Source organism: Mastomys coucha, unplaced genomic scaffold, assembly GCF_008632895.1.
Source record: "Mastomys coucha isolate ucsf_1 unplaced genomic scaffold, UCSF_Mcou_1 pScaffold14, whole genome shotgun sequence".
Classification (NCBI taxonomy): domain Eukaryota; kingdom Metazoa; phylum Chordata; class Mammalia; order Rodentia; family Muridae; genus Mastomys; species Mastomys coucha.
The window spans coordinates 93,286,584-93,308,246 of record NW_022196896.1 but is presented as its reverse complement, the minus strand read 5'-3'; the positions used below and the strand labels follow the sequence as shown (position 1 = coordinate 93,308,246).

At 37.7% G+C, this 21,663-nt stretch overlaps 1 protein-coding gene across 1 annotated transcript in view; it reads right to left on the bottom strand.

The window, feature by feature from the left end:
* Cps1 (carbamoyl-phosphate synthase 1) overlaps window positions 1-19,135 on the bottom strand; it is a 105,799-nt gene extending 86,664 nt beyond the window's left edge. The window contains exons 1-4 of the mRNA XM_031368864.1: window positions 19,007-19,135; window positions 4,098-4,207; window positions 1,023-1,167; window positions 63-152 (exon numbers count right to left, since the gene is read on the bottom strand). Coding sequence (XP_031224724.1) covers window positions 63-152; window positions 1,023-1,167; window positions 4,098-4,207; window positions 19,007-19,132 — 471 coding nt within the window. The 5' untranslated portion in view covers window positions 19,133-19,135. The remainder of the gene's footprint in view (window positions 1-62; window positions 153-1,022; window positions 1,168-4,097; window positions 4,208-19,006) is intronic.
* Window positions 19,136-21,663: the final 2,528 nt, after the last annotated feature.

Sequence of the window (21,663 nt, the reverse complement as noted above, 5' to 3'; positions counted from 1 at the left end):
ATATTCAGAAATGCATAAGCTCCCAGGCTCCCATAGACCCATAGACCCATCCGACTTCTCACCTTCTCCTCCTGCAGCCATTGACCCAGACTCTTGGTAGCCAGCCAGTGGTTATAGTCATTACTGTAATTCAGCACCAACAGTCCTGCCACCTAAGAAGACAGATAGTCATTTGAAGGGTGGTTCACCAAACATCGTGAACTTCTTTCGACTCATTTGAAGGTTAATTTTGCATATTTAAATGTTTTTAGCACTGATTCAAATTTTGAAAATATGACATCAAAAAGATTGTCAACACTTGTATTTAAGTATATCATTGTCACCTTAATGCTGCTTTTGGAAGTGGGTTTACCTTACAAACAAATTCCCAAATGTAGGAATTGTCGCTTTTCAACTATTTAATTTATCGATGATGTTGTCCATGATTACTTATTTGATACAGATAACAGATAAAATAACTTTCTTAACATACATGCAGAAAGGACTGAGAAAATTGTGATAAATAATTTAGTTGTGAGGACTAAGCATTGAGACCCAAGGTCCTCTCAAAAAGAATACAAAGAGAGTGAAGTAGCCGCGTATGTCTTATATTGTTTATATGCTCCATATTTCAAGATACTGTCCAAATATCCTTGACTAGGTCATCTAAATGTGATAACTTCCTATTCGTGATATAAATTACCTTTTACTGATACTTAAAAGGTAATAGGTAACACACAATTATTATCAAACTTACATCAAAAGATGATTCTTCATCTTTTATTGCCTCATTATTTGGACTTGTATCAATATTTTATGTATTAAAATAAGTTTCTTCCAAGGCATTAAAATCTAAAGTATCCTAATAAGAAAAGCTTTGACTTCTCAAGTTAAAGGTTACCCTAAGATACTTAGGAATAAGATTGAAAACATGGACTTAATACATAATTTTGTGAGAGAAACTTTGCCTTTCTTGTAGCCTTAAAAGTCAGTCATTACACTTTTTCAAAGAGAGACTCTTAGCACATCATGGTGGGCACTACCTTGATTCCATCAGACTCCATGTATTTATTCAGTCCCAGTTCGTCTCGTGCAGTGGTATCGGGAGCCCCACCATTCCCAATGATAGGGTTGGCCATGGTGAGGATCTGCCCCTTGTAGGCAGGATCAGTAAGTGCTTCTGGGTACCTGGATAGACAGGCCAGAACATTATCATCAAAGCACATATCTAAGTGCAAACTTACTACCTATGTACATATTCTGAGCCATCAAACTCTTTAATAAAAAGAAAATGGAGTTCAATTTCTAAAACCTGTCTCTGGTCTTTAGCAGTCCTTAAAAAAATTCTCATGAGAATTCCAAATGATATCCATAATATAGCAAATGTGGATTGGAAAAGCTGATTCTAACATAAAGGTGATTTTCATGTTTTTATTGTTTCATTTAAAAGAACTTAAATTTCTCAAATAATATTTTAATTTTTGTATGCTGCTACCAATTTAACAATTGCAAATATCTTAAAAGCTTCTCTAGCCTACTAGATATTGAGTAAAAAACTTATATTTACTATGAAGGGCTTAACATTTCACAAACATATCAAAAAGGTGAAAATAATTTTTTCAATAGACATTATGACGCTGAAGAATAACCAAGTAATAACAGGATGTGTATATATCCATATTAGAACTCAGTGAATAATTAAACTAAGGAGTTAATGTTCATAAAAGAATAACTCAAGGATACTGATGTTTAAATTATTTAGTTTGAGCATACCAAATGAAGCATACAACACCAACAGCTATTATAAAGTGGAAAAAAAAATGTTGCTCACTCACCTACAGCCTTACTGACTTAAAAGTCAAGTTTCCAAATAACTATTTTTATTGAAGTCCTGAAAATGGAACTGGGAAGCAATGCAGAATTTTAAAGTTGGAGAGGTGTGTGTGTGTGTGTGTGTGACTTTATGTGGGGAGGAAAACATTTTCCCATAAACACTAGAAACTAGCAACACTTAACTCCATGCACTTGAAGACATTCTAACTGATTTCTTCTTTCCTGCCTCTTACATTTTGTCACCTGCAGACAGAGTCCAACCAAATCTTTCTTGTGGATTACTGCTGAAAGTGAATTTAGGTGCTGAACAGGATGGCATCGACAGCCTTGAAGCCAATCCAATACAGCTCAGATAGCAGTCAACATAAATTCTTCAACCCCATCCAAACTAAATCCTACCAGAACTAACTTCGTCAACAGAACACTTTGTCTTCCAGCTCCATCATCCCCAGGGGGATGCAGCGCTCACAGCCTCTACCAGCTTATTTCTCAGATGCCTCTCACCTGTCAACAACTGATCATTCTTTTAACCAAGGCTTCTACACAATATAAATGTGTTTATGAAGACAAAAAAAAAACTTAATTATCAACCACCTTATTGAGTGAACCAGACAATGGATGAAATCTACATATCTCAATAAAACATAAGGTCTGTGGACTAACCCAATACAAATGCCTTTCCACGTCAGAAGAGGCTTTAAATTAATTCTGTCTTCCTTGGTCTCTTTCTTTAAAGGACCTGACCTCTCCCTTAACCATGAGCTTATGTACTCTCTAGTGAGTTCATAAATGTAGCATGTGATGCCGCCCTGCAGTGTTAAAAGTAAATTAATCTATCAGGTCATGTTTGACTTTTGTGATGTGACAAGATTTATCACCTGTAATCCATCACCAAGAAGAAAACTCGAGTGCCCTCCATCATTCTGATCTATATTAAACAGTTGTTTGTTGGCAGGTATATTAACACAGCTAGTAATTAGTGCTGTCGAGAAGCTTAAATAATTGCTTGGCGAAGCAAAACTTTGCAAGCAGGTTTTATACACTGTAATTTAATGTCCTCACCACTGGGGCTGGTTTGTAAACGACCTAATATTCTTCATTCTACTCAGAGAAGTTAGGATTTAGAGAAGATGCACATTAATAACACGACAGGCTTGATTTATCAATATACTCAGTATCAGTTAACCTGATGTCCCTCTCTTATTTCAAGGCTAATATGAATTTCCTTGAAGTGTTTATCAAATATCTCATAGAAGGTTAGTTGACTGACTCTCTGAAGGAAACCTTTTAAGATAATCAAGTCATATTTTTCCTAAGACACATGTGGTTTAAGTCTCCAGCTGTCAATTATTTTGTAATATAGCCCCCTTACTTTTTAAATAGGAAACCTGTAACTCCAAAAGATTAAGCAATAGCTCAATACTCCATACTCAGCTGTTACATCCTGAAACCAGAATGTTTCAGGTTGTTGTCTAGGTAAAAGCAACCACATGAACTATATAACGATTCTCACATTCATTGTCACCCATTAGTAAAACTTAAATACTATATCATGTCAAAATTGAAAACTATTTAAAAATACTAGGTATGCTGCTAAAGAGACAGCTCAGAGGTTAACAGCACTTCCTGTTCCAATAAAGAATCCTAAGTTCAGTTCCCAGCACCCATGTTAAGCAACTCAAAACTTTCCGTAGCTGTAATTCCAGAGGATCCACTGTCTCTGGTTACCATGATCACACATACTCACACACACACACACACACACACACACACACACACACACACTTAAATAATAAAAGACAAATCTTTAAAGGAATATTAGACATGTGTGTCTTTTATCTCCTTTATCCTATCAGTTCATTTTTTATTCAAAGGTGAGATTATCCAAACTGCTCAAGTGTCTCTTGTTTGTTGTGCAAGAATGGGGCTTAACTTCACTGACAGAATGACCCTATAGTATGACACTCCACCTTTCCCATGCCACAAGTTTTGCCTTCATCAGACCGATACTTCCTATAACTGATGTTTTCACAACATACGTTTCTAAGATTGGTTTTGTTTTGTTTGTTTTGTTTTGTTTTGTTTTGTTTCCTGAGCTACCGTGGTGCGTTTCTTTTATAGGAACAGGAAGCATTCATCTCTACCTGCTCCCCAGGCTGTCCACAGTAGGCTCTGCACAAAGCTCCACATAGCTACAATATACAATACAACAATGTGGTGATTTCAACCTGTTACCATGAGTTTACACCACCCAAGTATTCTCCTATATAGAGAAGCATACTCACCCTCCTAGGCCAGTATTAAAAACCACTTCACCAGCAACCGAGGAGGGGTGGCCAAAGGAATAGCCCTTCATCTTCGTTCCATCTTCCAGAACAATGTGTGCAGTCTGTGCCTAAGGAAGCAGTTGCAAGAATCTTAAGAGCAAAATACAAAACACGGGACCCACAGAAAAAAAAAACACTGACGATAAAATGCCCACGCATAACTAAAGGGACAGCAGATTTACTGAAACCTTCCCACCCAGGCATGGGGTTGTTGTGTGTCACCTGTGACTTTTCTCCAAGTGGATGGCACTGTCACTGGTAGGTGTTTTGTCTTGCTTTGCTTGGAAGAGGAACTGAAGCCTGTCAACGGCACTGCCTCTTCTAAGTCTACTTGTAGAGTTGTTGACAAGCCAGAAATAGTTCACGGGGGCTGCAGAGCTATACAATTGGTAACTTTCCCTTCTTCGTATTCCCTAGCCTCACTCAAGTGTACCTTTAAGGGAAGCTCGTGAGCTTACAAAGGCATCATGAATTAGACTGCCCAGCTCATGTTCACTCAGAAGTTTAGAGCCAGAAGGAATCCTTGAGATTACCTATTAAATTATGCTCCACAGAGTTCTGGTGTTTGATGGAGTTGTCCCCAGGGCTGCCCTCTCCGCACCGCGTTATGGACATGGGGAAGCTGGAGCTGTATCCCTCCGTTAACACTAATACAGCACCAAGCACGGTGGAACACTCTAAAAGCCATATTGTATTTTGCCTTTTATTAGAGTTAATTATATCTATGTCTGGTTCTTGGTTTTGGCTATGGGCATCCTGAATTCGATTACTTTTGCTGTCTTAATCTTTGAACTAGCTTCTATAAAACTCTTGGCTAAAAGAAGGAACAATTAGAGAAACTTATCTAGGAAGCAAGCAAAGATCACCCATTCCTCATAAGTACTATAATTCTATTGTTGAAACAATTTACATCTCTATTCCCATAGAGGTCAAGGGAGAGGGAAAAAATGTGTTAAACCACAGCTCAAGGGAGCGAAATCTCCAGGAGACACTGTAGCTCATTGTAATATGTGGTCATAAAATACTTCACAGCAACTGAGGAAATCAGAATGACAAATTGGTACTTGATTATACTGGATATAATCGGTTAGGATTGATGACAGTATTAGGTTATGCAGTTAAGGTTCTGTATCTTTTTAATAAATACATCCTGAGATACTAAATCATAATGTAGCATATCTGAAATTTGCCTCAAATAATTATAAGTCAGAGACATTAATATGATTATATATGAAACCAGTTTGGCCATGCACAGAAGTTGTTGAAGAAAGGCTATGCCTTCAGTGAGGTCAAGTGAGAGCTCATTAGAGGAAGAAATACACCAGTTCTCCACTTTCTGTCCCTTAACCATTTTAGGGCTGGAGCCATAGTATCTAATCTCTCCGTATCTGCTGTCCCACTAACACACACACACACATACACACACCAATTTAAAATCAATTTAATAATAGATGCTAATGAGCTTTGTTTCTGTATTCCTCTCAACTTTTCAAGTGTTAAAATGCAGAAGCCTGTTAGTTTTCACTAATAATGTCTGCAGAAATACGAAGCTTTCTTTACATCCAAAGTACTCAAATCTCATACCATTAGAATGATTGTTCTTACATGTAAAATGGTAGTTTGATTGCCTTTCATCAAACACTATGTTCCTAAATCTCAATTATGTATGAATGGGTATATACAGTATACTTATATACAGGACTGCTTTAGTGCCTCCTATTTAAATCACATTCTTTTAAATGGGTAATTTATTTATTTTGTTTTAAATTAAAAATAAAACACATGGATTTCATGTTTGTTTCCTGAGAAAGACAAAAGAAGTTCTGTACTGTTCATTGGAAAGATGTTGGTATGTGGAAATGTATACTATAGAGGTGAGTGGGGGTCACAAGCTTGATGGTCTCTTTGATTAGTTGTACTTTGTTTTTCTAGACACTATGTTAAGAAAAGTTTGATACTTTCCATCACACACACACACACACAAAAAAAAAAACCCACCAGTGATTGGCATCATCTGATATCAGTGGTGATGAGATTTCTGTCAGGGTTTAGCTTACTACACATCTAAATTTCACCCTGAAAGATCAGCTCTGCTTGTCATATCTAATAACACCTTCTCGTTATTCCATAATTCACTTTGATTTTTTCAGTTACTTTTGTGTAATTACAATTCAAGACAGAGGTTAATAACTTTAGGAAGTTTGAGTGCTAACGTTCAGTGTACTTCCAAAGATTGGTAAAAGGCATTCCACAGAGATGGGTCTCAACAGGGGAGTGTTTATTGGCAAAAGTCCCCAGATAACTCAGACGTGTTTCGCTAGATGAAACTCTTTGGTCCAAGTAATGAAAATTTACTGTCACAAAACATTTTCTACTAGAAATGTTATTTTCTGTTGGTAAGGAAGTCATAAGAAACTGACATGCCTTCAGAAAATAGAAGAAAGAGAGTATGGTCAAATAATATGTAACTTAAAGTAATTGTACTTAGGCAAGCATGGCTGTGAACTCCAAATTCAGCTATTATCTATATTTCAATTTATCGGACTTATCCTGAGCTTATCTGCTAAAATGTCACCTTTGTTTATGTTTTCCTTTTCCCTCCTCTGACCTAGTCCCAACTGGAGCTTTCTGATTATTGTCTGATCTCTGGGTTAGATGACACCACTATTTTAAAGAAAGGTAAAAATTCACATCAGCAAATTCATCTCTTATTACCTTTTCCTACAATTCTATTTCATGCGTTTTTCCTCTCTTCTCTTCATGAAACTAGTTTCCTGCCTTGCTTTCCTTTTTCTAAGATACATTTGAAGAGACATTTACTGCTGTCTGAAATAGTCCCAGAGAATGTGTTCAATATGTCTTTTGCTCCCTTAATTATATTTTTTGTGCTTTTTGGCAGTTTTTATAGATCTTCCAATTCTCTTTCCCACTACTCATTACATTGTTACAAGGCTTCTGTTTATTGCCTGTAGTACACTTTATATTCCTCTTAACTATACTAGCCTCCAATGACTACAATGATGAGTGCCAATTGACTTATCTATGAATTGATGGAGGAACTCTGAGCAAGGAGCTATTATTTAGAGTCCTCTCTCCTAGATCACAGTCCCCTCCTCCCTAACCCCCCCCCCAGCCCCCGCGAATGCCGTTCCCTTCCAGAGACTCCATAAGAATTCACCTTTCACCATCATAAGATATTTTTTGGAGCCTCCATCCTGTCAAACATAACCTAGGAATTAGATTTCTATTATTAAATTATAATTTAAATGCCCTCTGCCAGGGCACGTTAGTCCCTTAAAAGCTGAAAATGTGGAGAAAGTCTTAATTAAGGGAAGTGTGTATACTTGTAGAATATCATGGAAGGTTAAGAAAAATCAAGGACCTTTTTAATGATATGGTCCCTTTGTGCTTAATAAAAAATGTATATGCCAATAGGACAATTAAGACCGTCTAGCCACAAACCTCATGAGCCTCTCCCATATGCTAAGTACTTGTGCCTCTGGAGATGTGTGCTGAGTGTCCCTAGGCTCTCCATATAGTGAAAGAGCTAGATCCTTTCCTGAATTGTAAAACAGAGAAAACCTTGAGAAACGCAGGATGGGGGTGTGACTGAAATGCCTGGAAATAAAAAGTTGCCTAAAATAGCATCCTTTTCTAGAGCTGCTGAGACTCGATGTCCCAGGGCAGGGTGGTACCCAAGGGAGGTGTCCCTTTCTCTGAGGAGAAGGGAAGGGGATGGTGGGGGGAGGGACTTGTAAAGGTGGGACTGGAAGAAGGGAGGGCTATGATAGGGACATAAAGTGAATGAATAAATAAATTAATGAAAAAATAGCATCCTTTTCTTTGGGGGATGTTTTTCATAAAAGAATTCATGTTTTCTTCCCCATGCCTAAGGTTAAAACCCATCTCAATAAAGAAATGTTTAGCAAATTTTGTGTTTCAAGTCCCAAATTTGAAAAGTCCTTCAAGTCTTTGCTCGAATGTCACCTTCCTGTAGGTCTCCCCCCTGATCCCTGTTTTGAAGACGACAGCTTGCCTCTCTGTCCTCCATGTCCTTGGACAGGGCTTTTGTCAACATTTTTCTCACTTTCCAAAAGCCCAAGCATGCAGTGACTCACTCCTTTGTTGTCTTATCCTGCTAGGAAGAGAACTTCATTTGAGCAAAGTGTGACATCTGTTTTATTCCCTAATGTGCCCCCAGCTCATATACTTTATTACTGAAAGTATTATATTTTTTTTCATGTGATACTTAGTCTTCATTTTTAGCACTTCACATTCTTAATTTGTTTGTCTAATTTTTGGCTGAACTGTTCTTTCAAAGGTAAATATTTAGTGCTATGTGTTCTCCAGAAGTGGTTATTGTATTTCACACTCAAAGATATTAAACTCCTTAGAGTTGCAACCTCTGCCTTCATCATCTTTTCCTAACATCTCAGGAGGAGCCACTTTGGAATCACATCTGGTCCTGTAGGCTCAATAATAAAGTTATTTAAATGTACACCAATTAAAAGTAGCTCCATCTCAGCACCTAATATCCAAAAATTAATAATAATGATGACTAAAGCGAGTGAACAGTCACCCATTTGCTTCTTCATTTAACTCTACATTGCATAAAATCATGCTGCTCCACAAGAGAAAAGGCTTTCCATTTTCCATTGTGTGCCATCACACAAGCCTACCTCCAGTCTCTCCCTGCTTCTTCCTAGACTAGGTTGTAGAGTTAACTCTTTCTTATTGAAGGATACTAGTCTTCAAGTTAATCAATTTGCATAAAGGTTCCTTCTCTTAGGTAATTTTCTATATGCAATACCTCGGCTCTTACTCTTTTCTGAGTAAACAACTTGCTTGTGTTCTATTTATAACCTGATTGTCTTTCCTAGTGTACAGTCTAGGCCTTCGATGACTGAATGACTCAGAATTAACGCTGATTGCCTTTTGATCCTGTTCCTGGCATTCTCTCAGTGTGTGTAGATGATGATGATGGTGATGATGATGATGATGATGATGATGATGATGATGTGGGGAGGAGGGGGTGTTATAGTTAGTTGTTTAAGGTATGCTTTTTACTTCCTAGTGACCTTTACAGCCTATCCCAATCCTGTAACCCTTCAGAAAGAGCTGGCTGTGATTCATAGAAAGTTGCAGTCAGCCAAACTTAGGAATGCAAAGCAACTGGACTGTTGTGTTAGAATGTTAGAATATTAACACATGATGATGTGAAGTGATTTTGATGCCCACTGTATTCTGGTCATTTTTATCCATCTTCACCTTACTTGAATGAGGATACACATTCTATCTAGGCCAATACTAAAGAATGAAAGGAAGATAAGAATCAACTGAGGCTGGCGATAACTCTTAGTTGCATGCAGTACCAGCTTTACACACCATCCAGGTGTGGTATAGGTAAAGCTGTCAGAAAGTTCTAGAAGACTTCTCAATCTTATTTTCATATTTTCCCATGACTTGATTCCACTGGTAATATTAATAACTACCTATGCTATCTAGAAATCTAATCCTCCATCATTAGCAAAAAAATAAAAATAAAACTAGATTTGATATTCATAACCCAAACTCTTTTATTTGTCTTTTATATAAAATGCTTGCCAGTATCTAATTATTAAGCATTTGTATGTAATTGGGGGGTTGGTAGTAGCCAGGACACAAGAAAGGGGCTCATGAGGTTGAACAAGATTATATAGAGAATGATTCTCTGTCTTAACTCATTAATAGGGTCTCACACTTGAAATGTTGTGTTTATGTACCAAATTTCTAAACAGAAAATAATTGGCTCATTTTTCTCATTCCATTTAAAATTGAAGCTGTGTGGCTTTATCTTTATTGTTGTCAAGGTTTATGGAGAATGCTGATACATTAATTTTTAAAAATATTGACTGAAAGAAACATACTTGAAATTTTCTCTAGTGTGATTTCCATTTCGTAATGTGGCTCTTACCTCTTGTGAAAGTGAAGGATTACCATTTCCTAAGAATGTCTTTTAAGGAGAAAAAGAAGGAAAAAAAGAAAAGAAAAGAGGAAGGGTAGGCATCTATTTTATTTGTATCAGGAAACAGAAGAGCAGCATGCAATGCCTTGAAGGAAAGTTAATGTGCTCAAGCAGAGAGAGGAAAGTTTCATGATTGGCCTTAAGGCAGTGTTCAAATTATATCTGTAATTAATAATATGATCTCTCCTTTTTTCAAGATCACATTTGTATTCATCTACCCCAGTTATTATGTTTGCAAAATATGCACAGCACCTGGAATAAGGAGATCAAGAATTTTGGCCTATATGGATCTGAGGGGAAATTGATGTAAGCTAACTTACCCTCTTTTAGTCCCAACATTATAGATACTATGAATCTGGGAGCCAATGAGGTTGTAAACAAGTTCTCAAAAGGTGTATTCAGGGATCTGGGGAGATGGCTCAGCAGGTAAGGCACAGACTGTGCAAGCATGAACGCTGGAGTTCAGCTCCTCAGAAGCCTAAAACATTCTAGGTATGACAGTGTGCATCCAAGACTCCAGAATAGGAGTGTGCAGGCAGGTAAGTTCTGGAGGCTGACTGGCCAGGCAGGATGTTACAGGTTGAGTGAGAGACTTGTCTCAAACAATTCCGTGGAAAGCAGTAGGGAGAGACACTAGTTGTTGATCTCTGGCCACATGAATGCACATAGGTGGACATACACAGTAGAAACCCTGCATTCTGTTGTTATGTGGTAGAAATCTAAAGGCTTTATAAAGAAGAAATACAAAATTCCCCGTGGCCTAGTAATATTAAATGCTAGTTTCAACAACAAACTTTTGTAGGAATATCTGTGAGTTTATAGATGTTTTACCACACACAACATTTAAAACTTTTTACACCATTTTAATCATCTGCTTTATGTAATACTCCTCTCTATTAAACTGTATTATTTCTTTTTTTTTCTGTATTATTTCAATATCCATATGATGCCCATTCTTTCATTGCCTTTAGGATGAACATTCTAAAATAAGTTCAATAGTGTGTCTTCTAATATTTTGAAACTTGGAATTCTTTCACCAACTAGAAGTAATTTTTATGAAAGCACAATTTTGTGCAAAATGATTTGTATATATATTTGATTATAATTCCAATGAAATATATTTGATTATAACTCCAATGAAATTTTTGACATTCTTTGTGGTTTGCCTCAGCATCATGGTTCCACTGTGTCCTAAAGTATTTCAATTTTATTAATACATTTTCTAAAGTATGATTATACAAATATTATCACCCCCAAACCACTCTTCTTTTTTAAGGCTTTTAATTCGGTATGAAAATTTAAATTCACTTGGAAACTACATGTACAGGTTTATTTTCATTCTTGCATGAGGTGACTGGATAGCTTCAGAAGGCTACAAACAACCAGAACTCTTTACTTTTTAAGGCTCTCAGTTTGAGATCACATTTAAAAGAGTCAATGTTTCAAAAAAATAATTCCCAGAATAAGAACAATGTGACAAATAATAATGGAAGTCACACAGCTAAATTCCCCCTCAAGATGCTCTTCAGAAAGAGTCCCTGGGGTGATACTAAGCTAACTTAGAGAATTCATTCCTAAGAAGTGTATTCAAAATTGAAACAAGATTTATAATGAGCCTATAAAATTTCAAATCAGCTTCATGTTTATTACTGCTGGGCATTTCTTTGCATTCATTATAATGTTGCTTATAATCATCCACTGATCCTCGTTCAGGGTTCTGCATCCCATTGATGCTCGTTCAGGGTTCTGCATCCCATTGATGCTCGTTCAGGGTTCTGCATCCCACTGCCATTCCACTGACTTGGAAGATATCGTTCCTTGGCTTTGAATCAGGTATCTTGTGGGTTTGCTGGTGTTTTTAATCCTTTACTTCAAGACACAGGTAACAAGTGGAATGAGTCTTTTCTTGTATTTGAAAACAGACTTGGGCTTTTGTATATAGGAGCAAACCAGACAAGAAAAACTGAAAAGCAGCACACATATTTTTACAGCCACACAACAATGATTTCATTGAAGGGGGAGGGAAATATCTAAACAGCATTGCCCTGAAACGCTCCATGTGTGTGCTTTCTGACATCTATATAGATGAAGGAAACCTTGTTGACTCTTTGATCTGAGCCTCTTCTGGGAACGCAACGAAATTAAAAAAAAGAGGGAAGCACGGAGAAAAAATTCAGGTGGACGGGGGCTCTAGCACGAAGAAGGAAATCCCAGCAAGAAAACTGACTCAGCAGAGTCTAGTGATGGCTTCAACCGCTGCAGTCCCAGCACATAACAAAATGTCAGCTTCTAAAATATCTATCTGGTGCAGAGGCTTACAGCCAAAGTGAAACTCGTGGAATTGTGTGGAAGAGCGGGAGGAAGGATTGTAGGAGCCAGAGGGGTCAAAGATACCACAAGAAAACACACAGAATCAACTAAATCTGTGTTCATAGATGCTCACAGAGACTGAACCAATAATCAGGGAGCCTGCGTGGGTGTGACCTAGTCCCTCTGCATATATGTTAAGTTTATGCAGTCTGGGCTTCCAGAGGGACTCTAACAATGGGAGCAGGGACTATCTCTGACACCTTTGCCTGCTTTGGGGATCCCTTTTCTCCTACAGGTCTCTACATCCAGCCTTAGTCTGAAAGGAAGTGCCTAGTCTTATTCCAACCTGGCATACCACATTTGGTTGCAATCTCTGGGAGACCTGCCTTTTCCAGGAAGGAAACAGAGGAGGAGCAGAGAATTGGGGGCAGGACTGGAAGAAAAAGAGGCGGGGCGGGTGTGGTCAGGCTATATCTATGAGAGAATAAATTTAAAAAAGAAAAAATTTATATCTATCTGGGGCGATGAAAGGGAGGGAGAAATTTGTGTAATTGTATTATAACCTACAAAATAAATAATAAAAAAAGGAAAAATAGTTGATAATAGAGGCCTGCTGAAAGTTCTAGCCACATTTCCTGATAAACACCTCAGTTTATAAACAAGGATGTTCTTGTTAATTTCGGTATTTACACATCTGTGAAATGGGAGGAGTGATGAAGCTTTTGAGCGGACCTGTTAGTATTTGCGAACAAAATGCTTTGTGTGTAAAGCTTTAAGCTAACTGAGCAATACGACTCACAGGGATCTGGATATAAAGCATTATAGAGATAATAATCCCCTTAAGCCAGTAGGAAAAATGAAAATGATTTATTCTGGGAACCTGACTACATTGCTGTAGAGTCATTTATCTAAGTAGGCTATTTGCATATCAGAGAAAGTGGAGGCCCTGTGTGTTATTTCCATTTTCACCACAGCCTCGAGCTATATAATATATTTGATTTCTGGCTTACCTGATGTTTCATAGCTATTAGTTCACTCCAGTACTCAGCCTCTTAAAACATATATCTGAACTAAACTGAAAAATTGGAAGCCTAAGGACAGATTTTTTTTCAGATATTTATTATGTAAATAATACAGTATAAAATTAAAATCATAAAATTTTGTTTTGTGTAAGTGAAATCTTATCTTTTCATTTTGGGAGCTATGCTTTTGAAATATAGGTATGTAAATTTCTAATTCCAATTAATAGTTTAATTTATCTTTAAACTATTTGATGTACTTCTTTGTATTTATGGATGCTTAACATCTCAGGATGTCTGAACATTGTAACTGTAGCAATCAATTAAGCCTTACAGCATCAAAGTCCTCTGGTTTGGGTTAAACATAAGCTAATATAGGAGATAATTTTGAACAGTCCCATATTCTGGGCTTAGATGAACAAAAGAGCCAGATTCATGAATAATTTTGTTCTAATTATATTTCTCATAAATAAAGTATAGTATTTATGAAGATTCCACTACAGGTCTTTATAAGTGTACATTTTTAAACAAGCTCTGACTATGCATATGGTATAGGACAAATGGTTCTGAATTTGGGAGTGTCCAAATGGTATTAGCTAATTTTTTACCTTATAAATTTGTATAGTCTGACATAGGTGAAATTGTTAAATTCTGTACCAAACCTGTTGATTAAATAATGACAATTTCACCACCCAACAACTTCCTTAAGAAATTTAAAAGCTTCTTCAATGGTTTTTAGAAAAGAATAAAGAAAGGAAAGTGAACTCAAAAGTATGTTCAGGTTTTGACTTTGTCTGTACTCATGAAAACAATGTCACAGCACACTTGAGACTAGCCCGTGTAGCCTTCCTGAGGCCCCGTCATTGTAAAGATATGGGGAAATCCTAGTGACATCAAGGTCTGTCCATCTCCATCTGAAGATTGACAGAGAGCTCCATCTTCATCCCATTGCAAAAGGGTTACTGACAGCCATACTGCAGCTCTCGATCCTAACCAGTCAGAAATCCTGAGGTGCTCTACTAGAGACATAAGGGCAAAGGAATGAGCCCCACTTCCTCTGCAGCTGAACCCCATTTCACCTCTAGATCATTGAAAAGCATTCTCAAGGATGGGCCAAGGAGGCCTTGAGGAGAAGCCAAGGACACAAGAGTCAAGACCAGGCTAGACCCTTAGAACTCTTCTTAACCAGAATTCATGGCTTCTGACCCACATCAGAAGGATGATAGGGCAAGGAGGTCCAGAGAGGGCTCAGCCTCAGGGAATGCAAAACCATGATCTGAACAAAGAGCCCCTGCTTCCAGAAATTCTGCCCCATGAAGTCTTACTCACTACCCTCTCTCTTAGATTTTCCAAAAGTGGTATGCAAAGAGGCCCAAATGGTCAAAGTACTGTCAGTGGTAAACTAAAGGGTCTGTGCTTCAAGATAAGAGACAAAGTATGGATAGCATGCATAGGAATGCAAAAGAGAAGCTACTTCCCAACTACAGGAAAACTGTGCATCAAAAGCACATAAATTTATCTCTTCTCTGAGCCAATTAGAAAATAACTACTTGGGGTTTGAACATAATTTTTTATTGAAATATTTGCATTACCATTGGTGAAATCCATCCCTAACATATATGTAGTAAAAGTCTAATAAAACACCAAACCTTGAATATGTGTGATAAACTAACTCCTATCCCAATCCTTACCCCTATGTACTGTACAGAAAGACTCTAATATACTAATAAATTTTATTCTTCGTGAATGGCTCTTAAGGCCATAACTAAAAGATTCTTGTGGAACTTTTTGTAGTTATCAGTTCCTGGTGAAGTATTGATAGCTCCTCTAGATTAAGCTAAAGATGCTGCTTTATTGGAATCAGAAGAGTCTTACAAAATTAAACTTTCCAAAGGACTCTGTCATATCCAGATTGCCAGAGAGAATACTTGGATGTTAGGGGCCTGGTTTAATTGAACACAGGTTTCTGTTAAGTGTAAGTAGATTAATATTAGAAGCCATAGTTATTGGGCTTTTGTCCTATTTGGAACTCAACCTTTTCAGTTGAATACCTTTGATTCTCAAATTTATAAATACAAGGAAAAACTATTCAGTCCTGGTGTCTTGTGAATTCAGAATTCATAAACCATCAAGCTCATTGAAGTCAGAGACTATACATACATTACCACTTAATTTTGCCTATTCCTCTTCTATATTCATCTACAATATGCTGATCTGCCCAATAACGGATAACTGGATAAGGTGGTGGATAAAATTGAGCATTTCAATATACAATCTGCCTCTTACTATTGCATTACTTATACTAAGAATTGAGGCCTGTATATGTGCAACAAGGTTATCCCTATCCCAATCCTTACCCCAAGTATTATTCATTTTGATCCTTGAGTCATATCTGTTATAAAAGACATCTTATTTAATTAAAGTATTTAAGCAGAAATAACATCATCATCATCCTAAACGTATGAGACCTCTTACTAGGTTTCTTGTCATTGAAATAATTTGTAGTTTATAAAAAACATAAGGACCCCATCTAACCCTGTAGGAAGTCTCTACTGAAGTGAATGGAACACGATTTTTAAAGTAGTTAGCTTTCATTTTAAATTGCCTTCTAGGCTTCAGTATTGTACAGTGATCAGTATTGTATAGTGATCGTACATTCTCTCTCTCTCCACTACTTATGACAAAGTCTAAGTTCAGAGACTATGTGAGTTGCCAAGGTCAGAATAATATGAAATGTATAACCGAAGCTAGAATCCATATTTTATTTTATTTCTCAGCCTCAGTGTCTTCAACAGTACTGTTCCAACTGGCTGAGTATAATAATGCACACTGGGCATTTTCAATACTAATAGAAAAAAGATTATGGTCTCTAAAACTTTCATATGTTATGGTTGTTGATCATTTATACCCTTGGTACCAACTTCTTTTGAAACAAGGAACACCTTGAAGTTCTCTCTTCTTCCCCATGAGTGAAACGCAATTGTGTCCACTGGCAGCACACACTCTGTAAATATTAGCCACAAGCAAATATGCAAGGAAGTGTCACAGAAAAACACAGTGTGTCGCTGTTGGTTCCACCTCCCTCTCTCACCACGGGGAGAAAAAAGTGACCTCTTCTGACATTGGAAGCGCAACTTGGCTCACAGGGCGATGCTTTTGGATCTGAGTGTCTTTCACAATCCATTTCCTATCTGTAACTAGCTGCGCTGTCACTAACCTGTAAAAACTGCTCCCGTGTCCTTCAATGACAATTATGTAAATACACTCTAAGGACTTTCAACTATCTTTAAAATACTGTGCCCACATCAAAAAGAATTCATTTGGATATGTACTTCTTAGAAAATTGAGTTTTAAAAGAGAAGGCAAAAAAAAAAATACATAAAGGACTATTTCAAAATAAGTGAATAAGAACACACGTTCCCCCTTGGACTCTGTGGGACTTTAATTCACTACCGTGAAGCTTAAGAACCTCCATTTTTCATGTCTGGCATTCCTCCAAAGTTCTGGCCAGTAATGACTATATGTGAGTAATGGCTTGTACACCTTGAAATGATGGCTTATTCCTCCTGAAAATTTGTCATTCTTAGTTATGAACTATGGAAGACCCTTGAAACAGATCTACCACCATGAGCTAGGATTGCTTTCCCAGGGGTCCATCCACATAATTAGCTCATGTTGTTGTGTGGTAATTGCTGTGTAGAGTGCTTGCTGAGTCTGGGGAGCTGCCTCCTAATTATTGTGGCCTTCACTATTTTAACTAGTCAGTTCATTGCTCTGTTTTTGGTATTTAACAGAGATTGCTCATCCTTAGCTACCCATTTCTATGGGTATAAAGTGTCCCAGGTGACCCAGTACAAGAATGTGGCAAAGCGCTTAAACTGTAGATGATACTGTTGTCATTACAGTTTCTTCTCTTCAAAATGACATGTGACTGTCTTCAAGGCGTCGAAAACACTTAACTAAAGCCAAACCATCATTCTCTGTCTATATCAAGGTACACTGTGTCCATGTTGATGCTTTAGAATATCCAGTTTCCTTTCTGGCTTCCATCTTATAATCAAAATGAATCCAACATGACTTTCTTAGTCTTTGTAAGAAATTCTCAGGGTGGGAGGCTCAAGTTGGTATCATGCCATTGATGTAAGTATAAGTGTCTCTCCCTCTCCCTCCCACTCCTCCTCCCCTCCTCCACCTCCCTCTCTCTCTCTTTCCCTCCCACTTTTCCTTCCCTCCCCCACCTCCCTCTCTCTTCCTTTCCCTCCCACTCCTCCTCCCCTCCTCCACTTCCCTCTCCCTCCCCCTCCCTCCCTTCCTCCCTCCCTCTTTTTCTCTCCCACCTGTCTTCTTATGTCTCTCTTCTCTTTCATTTTATTTCTTTTCCTGCTTAACTCCTGTCCCTGGAAGCTATGAGAACCTATAGAAATTACTTGTTCTCACACATGCCAGAATCCAAAGCCCCTGAAATCCTGACCAAAGCAACATAAGCAAAAGAATCTAAGGAGCACCAGGACAATTTTTAGTCAGCCTACTATGCACCCAAATTACAAGCAGAATTCCTGATGCTACTCTTCCTGTTTTTACACAACATTGAAAAGGAATGGGTGGGGGTTTTTTTCTACCTTTTTATAGCTCTTTGCACTAGTGAAACAGTATGTTGAAGCTACTATGATTTCTGAAGCTTTATATTCAGTAAAGAAGAGTTTCATTGTCCAAGTTCCCATGATCCAATTTAGACTTGTCCAGTGAGAAATAATCATAAAGTGACAGGAAAGGGTAGAGAGGTTCCTATAGGAATTTCATAACCAGAGGTGGGAGTAGGAGAGAAACTATTTACTGTTTCACTGTGGACTTGTTCCCTCAGCTACAGATAAACATGGACAGACAGATTTTTAGCTGCAGTTTGCCTCAAAATCTCATTCTGCAAAAAAACGAGAATCATGCATTTTTCCTCTGATAAGAAGGTTAAGAAAGCATGGGAATGCTATGCTGTCTTTCTCTGTGTACAGGGACACCCAATACTAAAAAATTCACAGATATTTTCCTTCTAAACTTTCAAAATCTTATATGTCTAAGAAGAAACCTTTTCAGTTAAGCCATTTTATAACAAAGGCTTAACATCCTGGGGGTGGGGCATACCTTATGCACATAGAACCTGCTTCTTTCAACTCAGACTATTAGCAATAAAATCAAGGCATAAACTAAACTATGATAACATCTTTAAGTGTTTCTCTATCCTATTAGTACACTTATATTTTATATGTCAATGGGTACTGGAGTCATTCCTCATATTGGATAAAGATCCCCTTCAGTTTACTCAGAGAAGATTAAAAATAATCATTTGCTATACCAATGGAATCTATGGTAAAGCACTTTTTAATAAACACTTTGGAATTGTATTTGAAGCTGTGTTTGCTCTGTCAGTACCCCATTGGCTTTACTGCTAAACTGTGATCTGTGTATTATCATCAGTGTTGGATTCACAGCTAAATTGTGTCCTGTGTATTATCATCAGAAACAAGAAACAGGGGTGTTACCTTCACAGAAAGGAGCCTGATGCCAGGTCTGGAGGAGTCCCACTGTCGCTTCGCAGTCCCATTGGCAAAACCAAAGCCACTCTTCAGTGACTTCACCACTTTGCAAGCTGTCAAAATCCTCGTCATTTTGAAGACGTTTTGTGACTAAAATTAAATCACAAATATCTCATGAGATTTTGTTGTCCAATTTGTTTGTAACCAGTGTGAAAAAAAAAAGCTGTGTGGAGATGGTGCAGTGGAGGCTGTAGGCTGACTGCACAGCGATCTTTGACTCCCATTCATTCTGCCATTAAATAACCTGTCCACAGCTCCTCCTCTCCCTAACCCCTCCTTCCAAGCTGATGTCCAGAGATGTTCCAATGGACATGTCATACAAATTGCAACATAGCAAGTGGCACATTCTCCTGTGGAAATCATGATACTGCTGTAGCAAGCAAGCTAGCCATCAAAGGAGTTGCTTATGTAGCTGAATAACATGACCCAGGCATGGTAAACAAACTTAGGTGTGCTCCTTACTCAAAGGACAGTACCTTTCTAATAATGCAAAAGATCAAACACTTTGCTATGTTGGAAATGATGCCTCATTTGCTTCAGAAGCTATTTGGAAGTGAAGAAAAAACAAACCTGGGATAATTTCTGCTTGGAAAAGGATGATGGAAACCCCATCCAGTAAAGAAAATACCAAAACAAACTTTCCTCCACAAGTAAACAGAAAACATCTGAGTTATTTGGGAAGAGAAACACTAATGAAGTAATATATGATATTTTTATTACAACATTCCTCTTCATTCCAGATTTCAAAGCTATTGGTAGCACTAATCAGAACACATGGGAGCAAATGAACTTATTATGTGCCTCTAAATCTCTTAAGCCTATAAAATGTGAATAGGGCAATGGGAAACAATTTAGTATAAACATTAATTATCTTAATTATTTAGTGATTTAAGTGTCACCTAATCCAAGATTTGGGCATTTGTGTTTTGACCTAAATACAATTACTCAGTTCATCCTTTAGCCACAGGTTAAAAACAGATGGTCAAAGGGTCACATTGGCTAGCAGGGCATCTCACTTAAGCTAAGGCATATACAGAGAAGAAAGCCCTAAGGTATCATTGCCAGTAGCCTTGAAGGCCAGGAAATGCAAGCAGAAGAGACTAACTCCTTAGGATTTCCATAGTGAAGGTGATGACACAAAGATATGTTCATTTCACTGACACACTATCAATGCTAGAAGGGGGAATGTGAGCTTATAAATAAATAAATATCAAAGCTGAGTTTAAATCCTCTGTCTTGATGCATTAGTGTAGAAACATTCTCTGGGGTCAAACTATTTGGAAAAATGGTTAAAATTTTTAAACTCAAGATTGAAAATTCCATAATTAACCTCGAGATTGGAAAGCCCAATAATGGATAAATAATGAATAAAATGGTGAGTGCCTTTGGAATTAAGTGCCCAGATAGACTAAGACTTGCAACCAAACTGTCAAACATCATGGCATAAGGAGGAAACTTACACTTGAGCAGGTCAAAGGGGTGGGGCTTAGGACATGATGGGTAGGGAATCATGAAAGTCAAGCAACAAAAAATTTGAAAGAATAGTACACTTTCATGAAAGATGTCCTTCATAATATTTTGATTTTTCTCCCACATTGCTATGATTCTTTCCTTACATAAGCTGCCTCCATTCAGCTAAGGAGGATGTCCAGGATACATCATAGACACAGATGATGGGAAAATTGTTTTAGAAAATTTACTGCGTATAAGCCAGGTCATTGTGGGTCTCTACGTTTATGTAAGTCATTTGTCTGAAAAAGTAAAATTATTTTATGCAGTAACTTTCCTTCTGATACTCATGCACTTACCATAGCTGTCACTCTCGACAGCTTTATTATTTTCTTGTATGTAATCTCACATAGAGAAATAAAATCAAGGCACTTATCACATTTGGAAGAGTTTGGAACAGTCTAGTACCTTTTAATTTAATGCTTAAAAGGCATTTTATTCTTTCCCATAAATTGAAATGGAAATTCTCTCCCTCTCTCTCTCCCTCTCTCCCTCCCTCCCTCCCTCCTTCCCCTCATCCCTCCCTCCATCTATCCATTCCTCTGTGGGTGTATGTGTCTGTCTCTGTCTCTCTATGTATGTGTCTCTGTCTGACTGTCTCTCTGTCTCTCTGTCTCTGTCTCTCTGTCTCTCTCTCTCTCTCTCTCTCTCTCTCTCTCTCTCTCTCTCTCTCTCTCTTGCCCCTGCCTCTTGCAGGGGAGATGGTTCAAATGGCTAAAGTGTTTGCTGTGTACACATGAGTACCTAAGTTCAGATCCCCAGAACCCATTCAGCTTGCATCTACAATCCCATTGCTCCAATGATAAGATGGGAGGCACAGCCACGAGATTCTTAGGAAGCTCATGGATTTGCTAGCTTGGCATACATGGTGAAAAATAGGATGAAATTCTTTTTCAAACTAGATGGAAGGTGAAGACCAACACATGAGATTATCTTCTGACATCTATTCATATACTGTGCATACACATACCTGTACTTGTACACAGGAACACACACACAAATAAATAAGAGTATATGTGTACAATATACAAAGTATTTAAGTTTAGAAATTTGCAACTAAGGTGTCTGTTATTGTAATAGTATTATATTGAGTA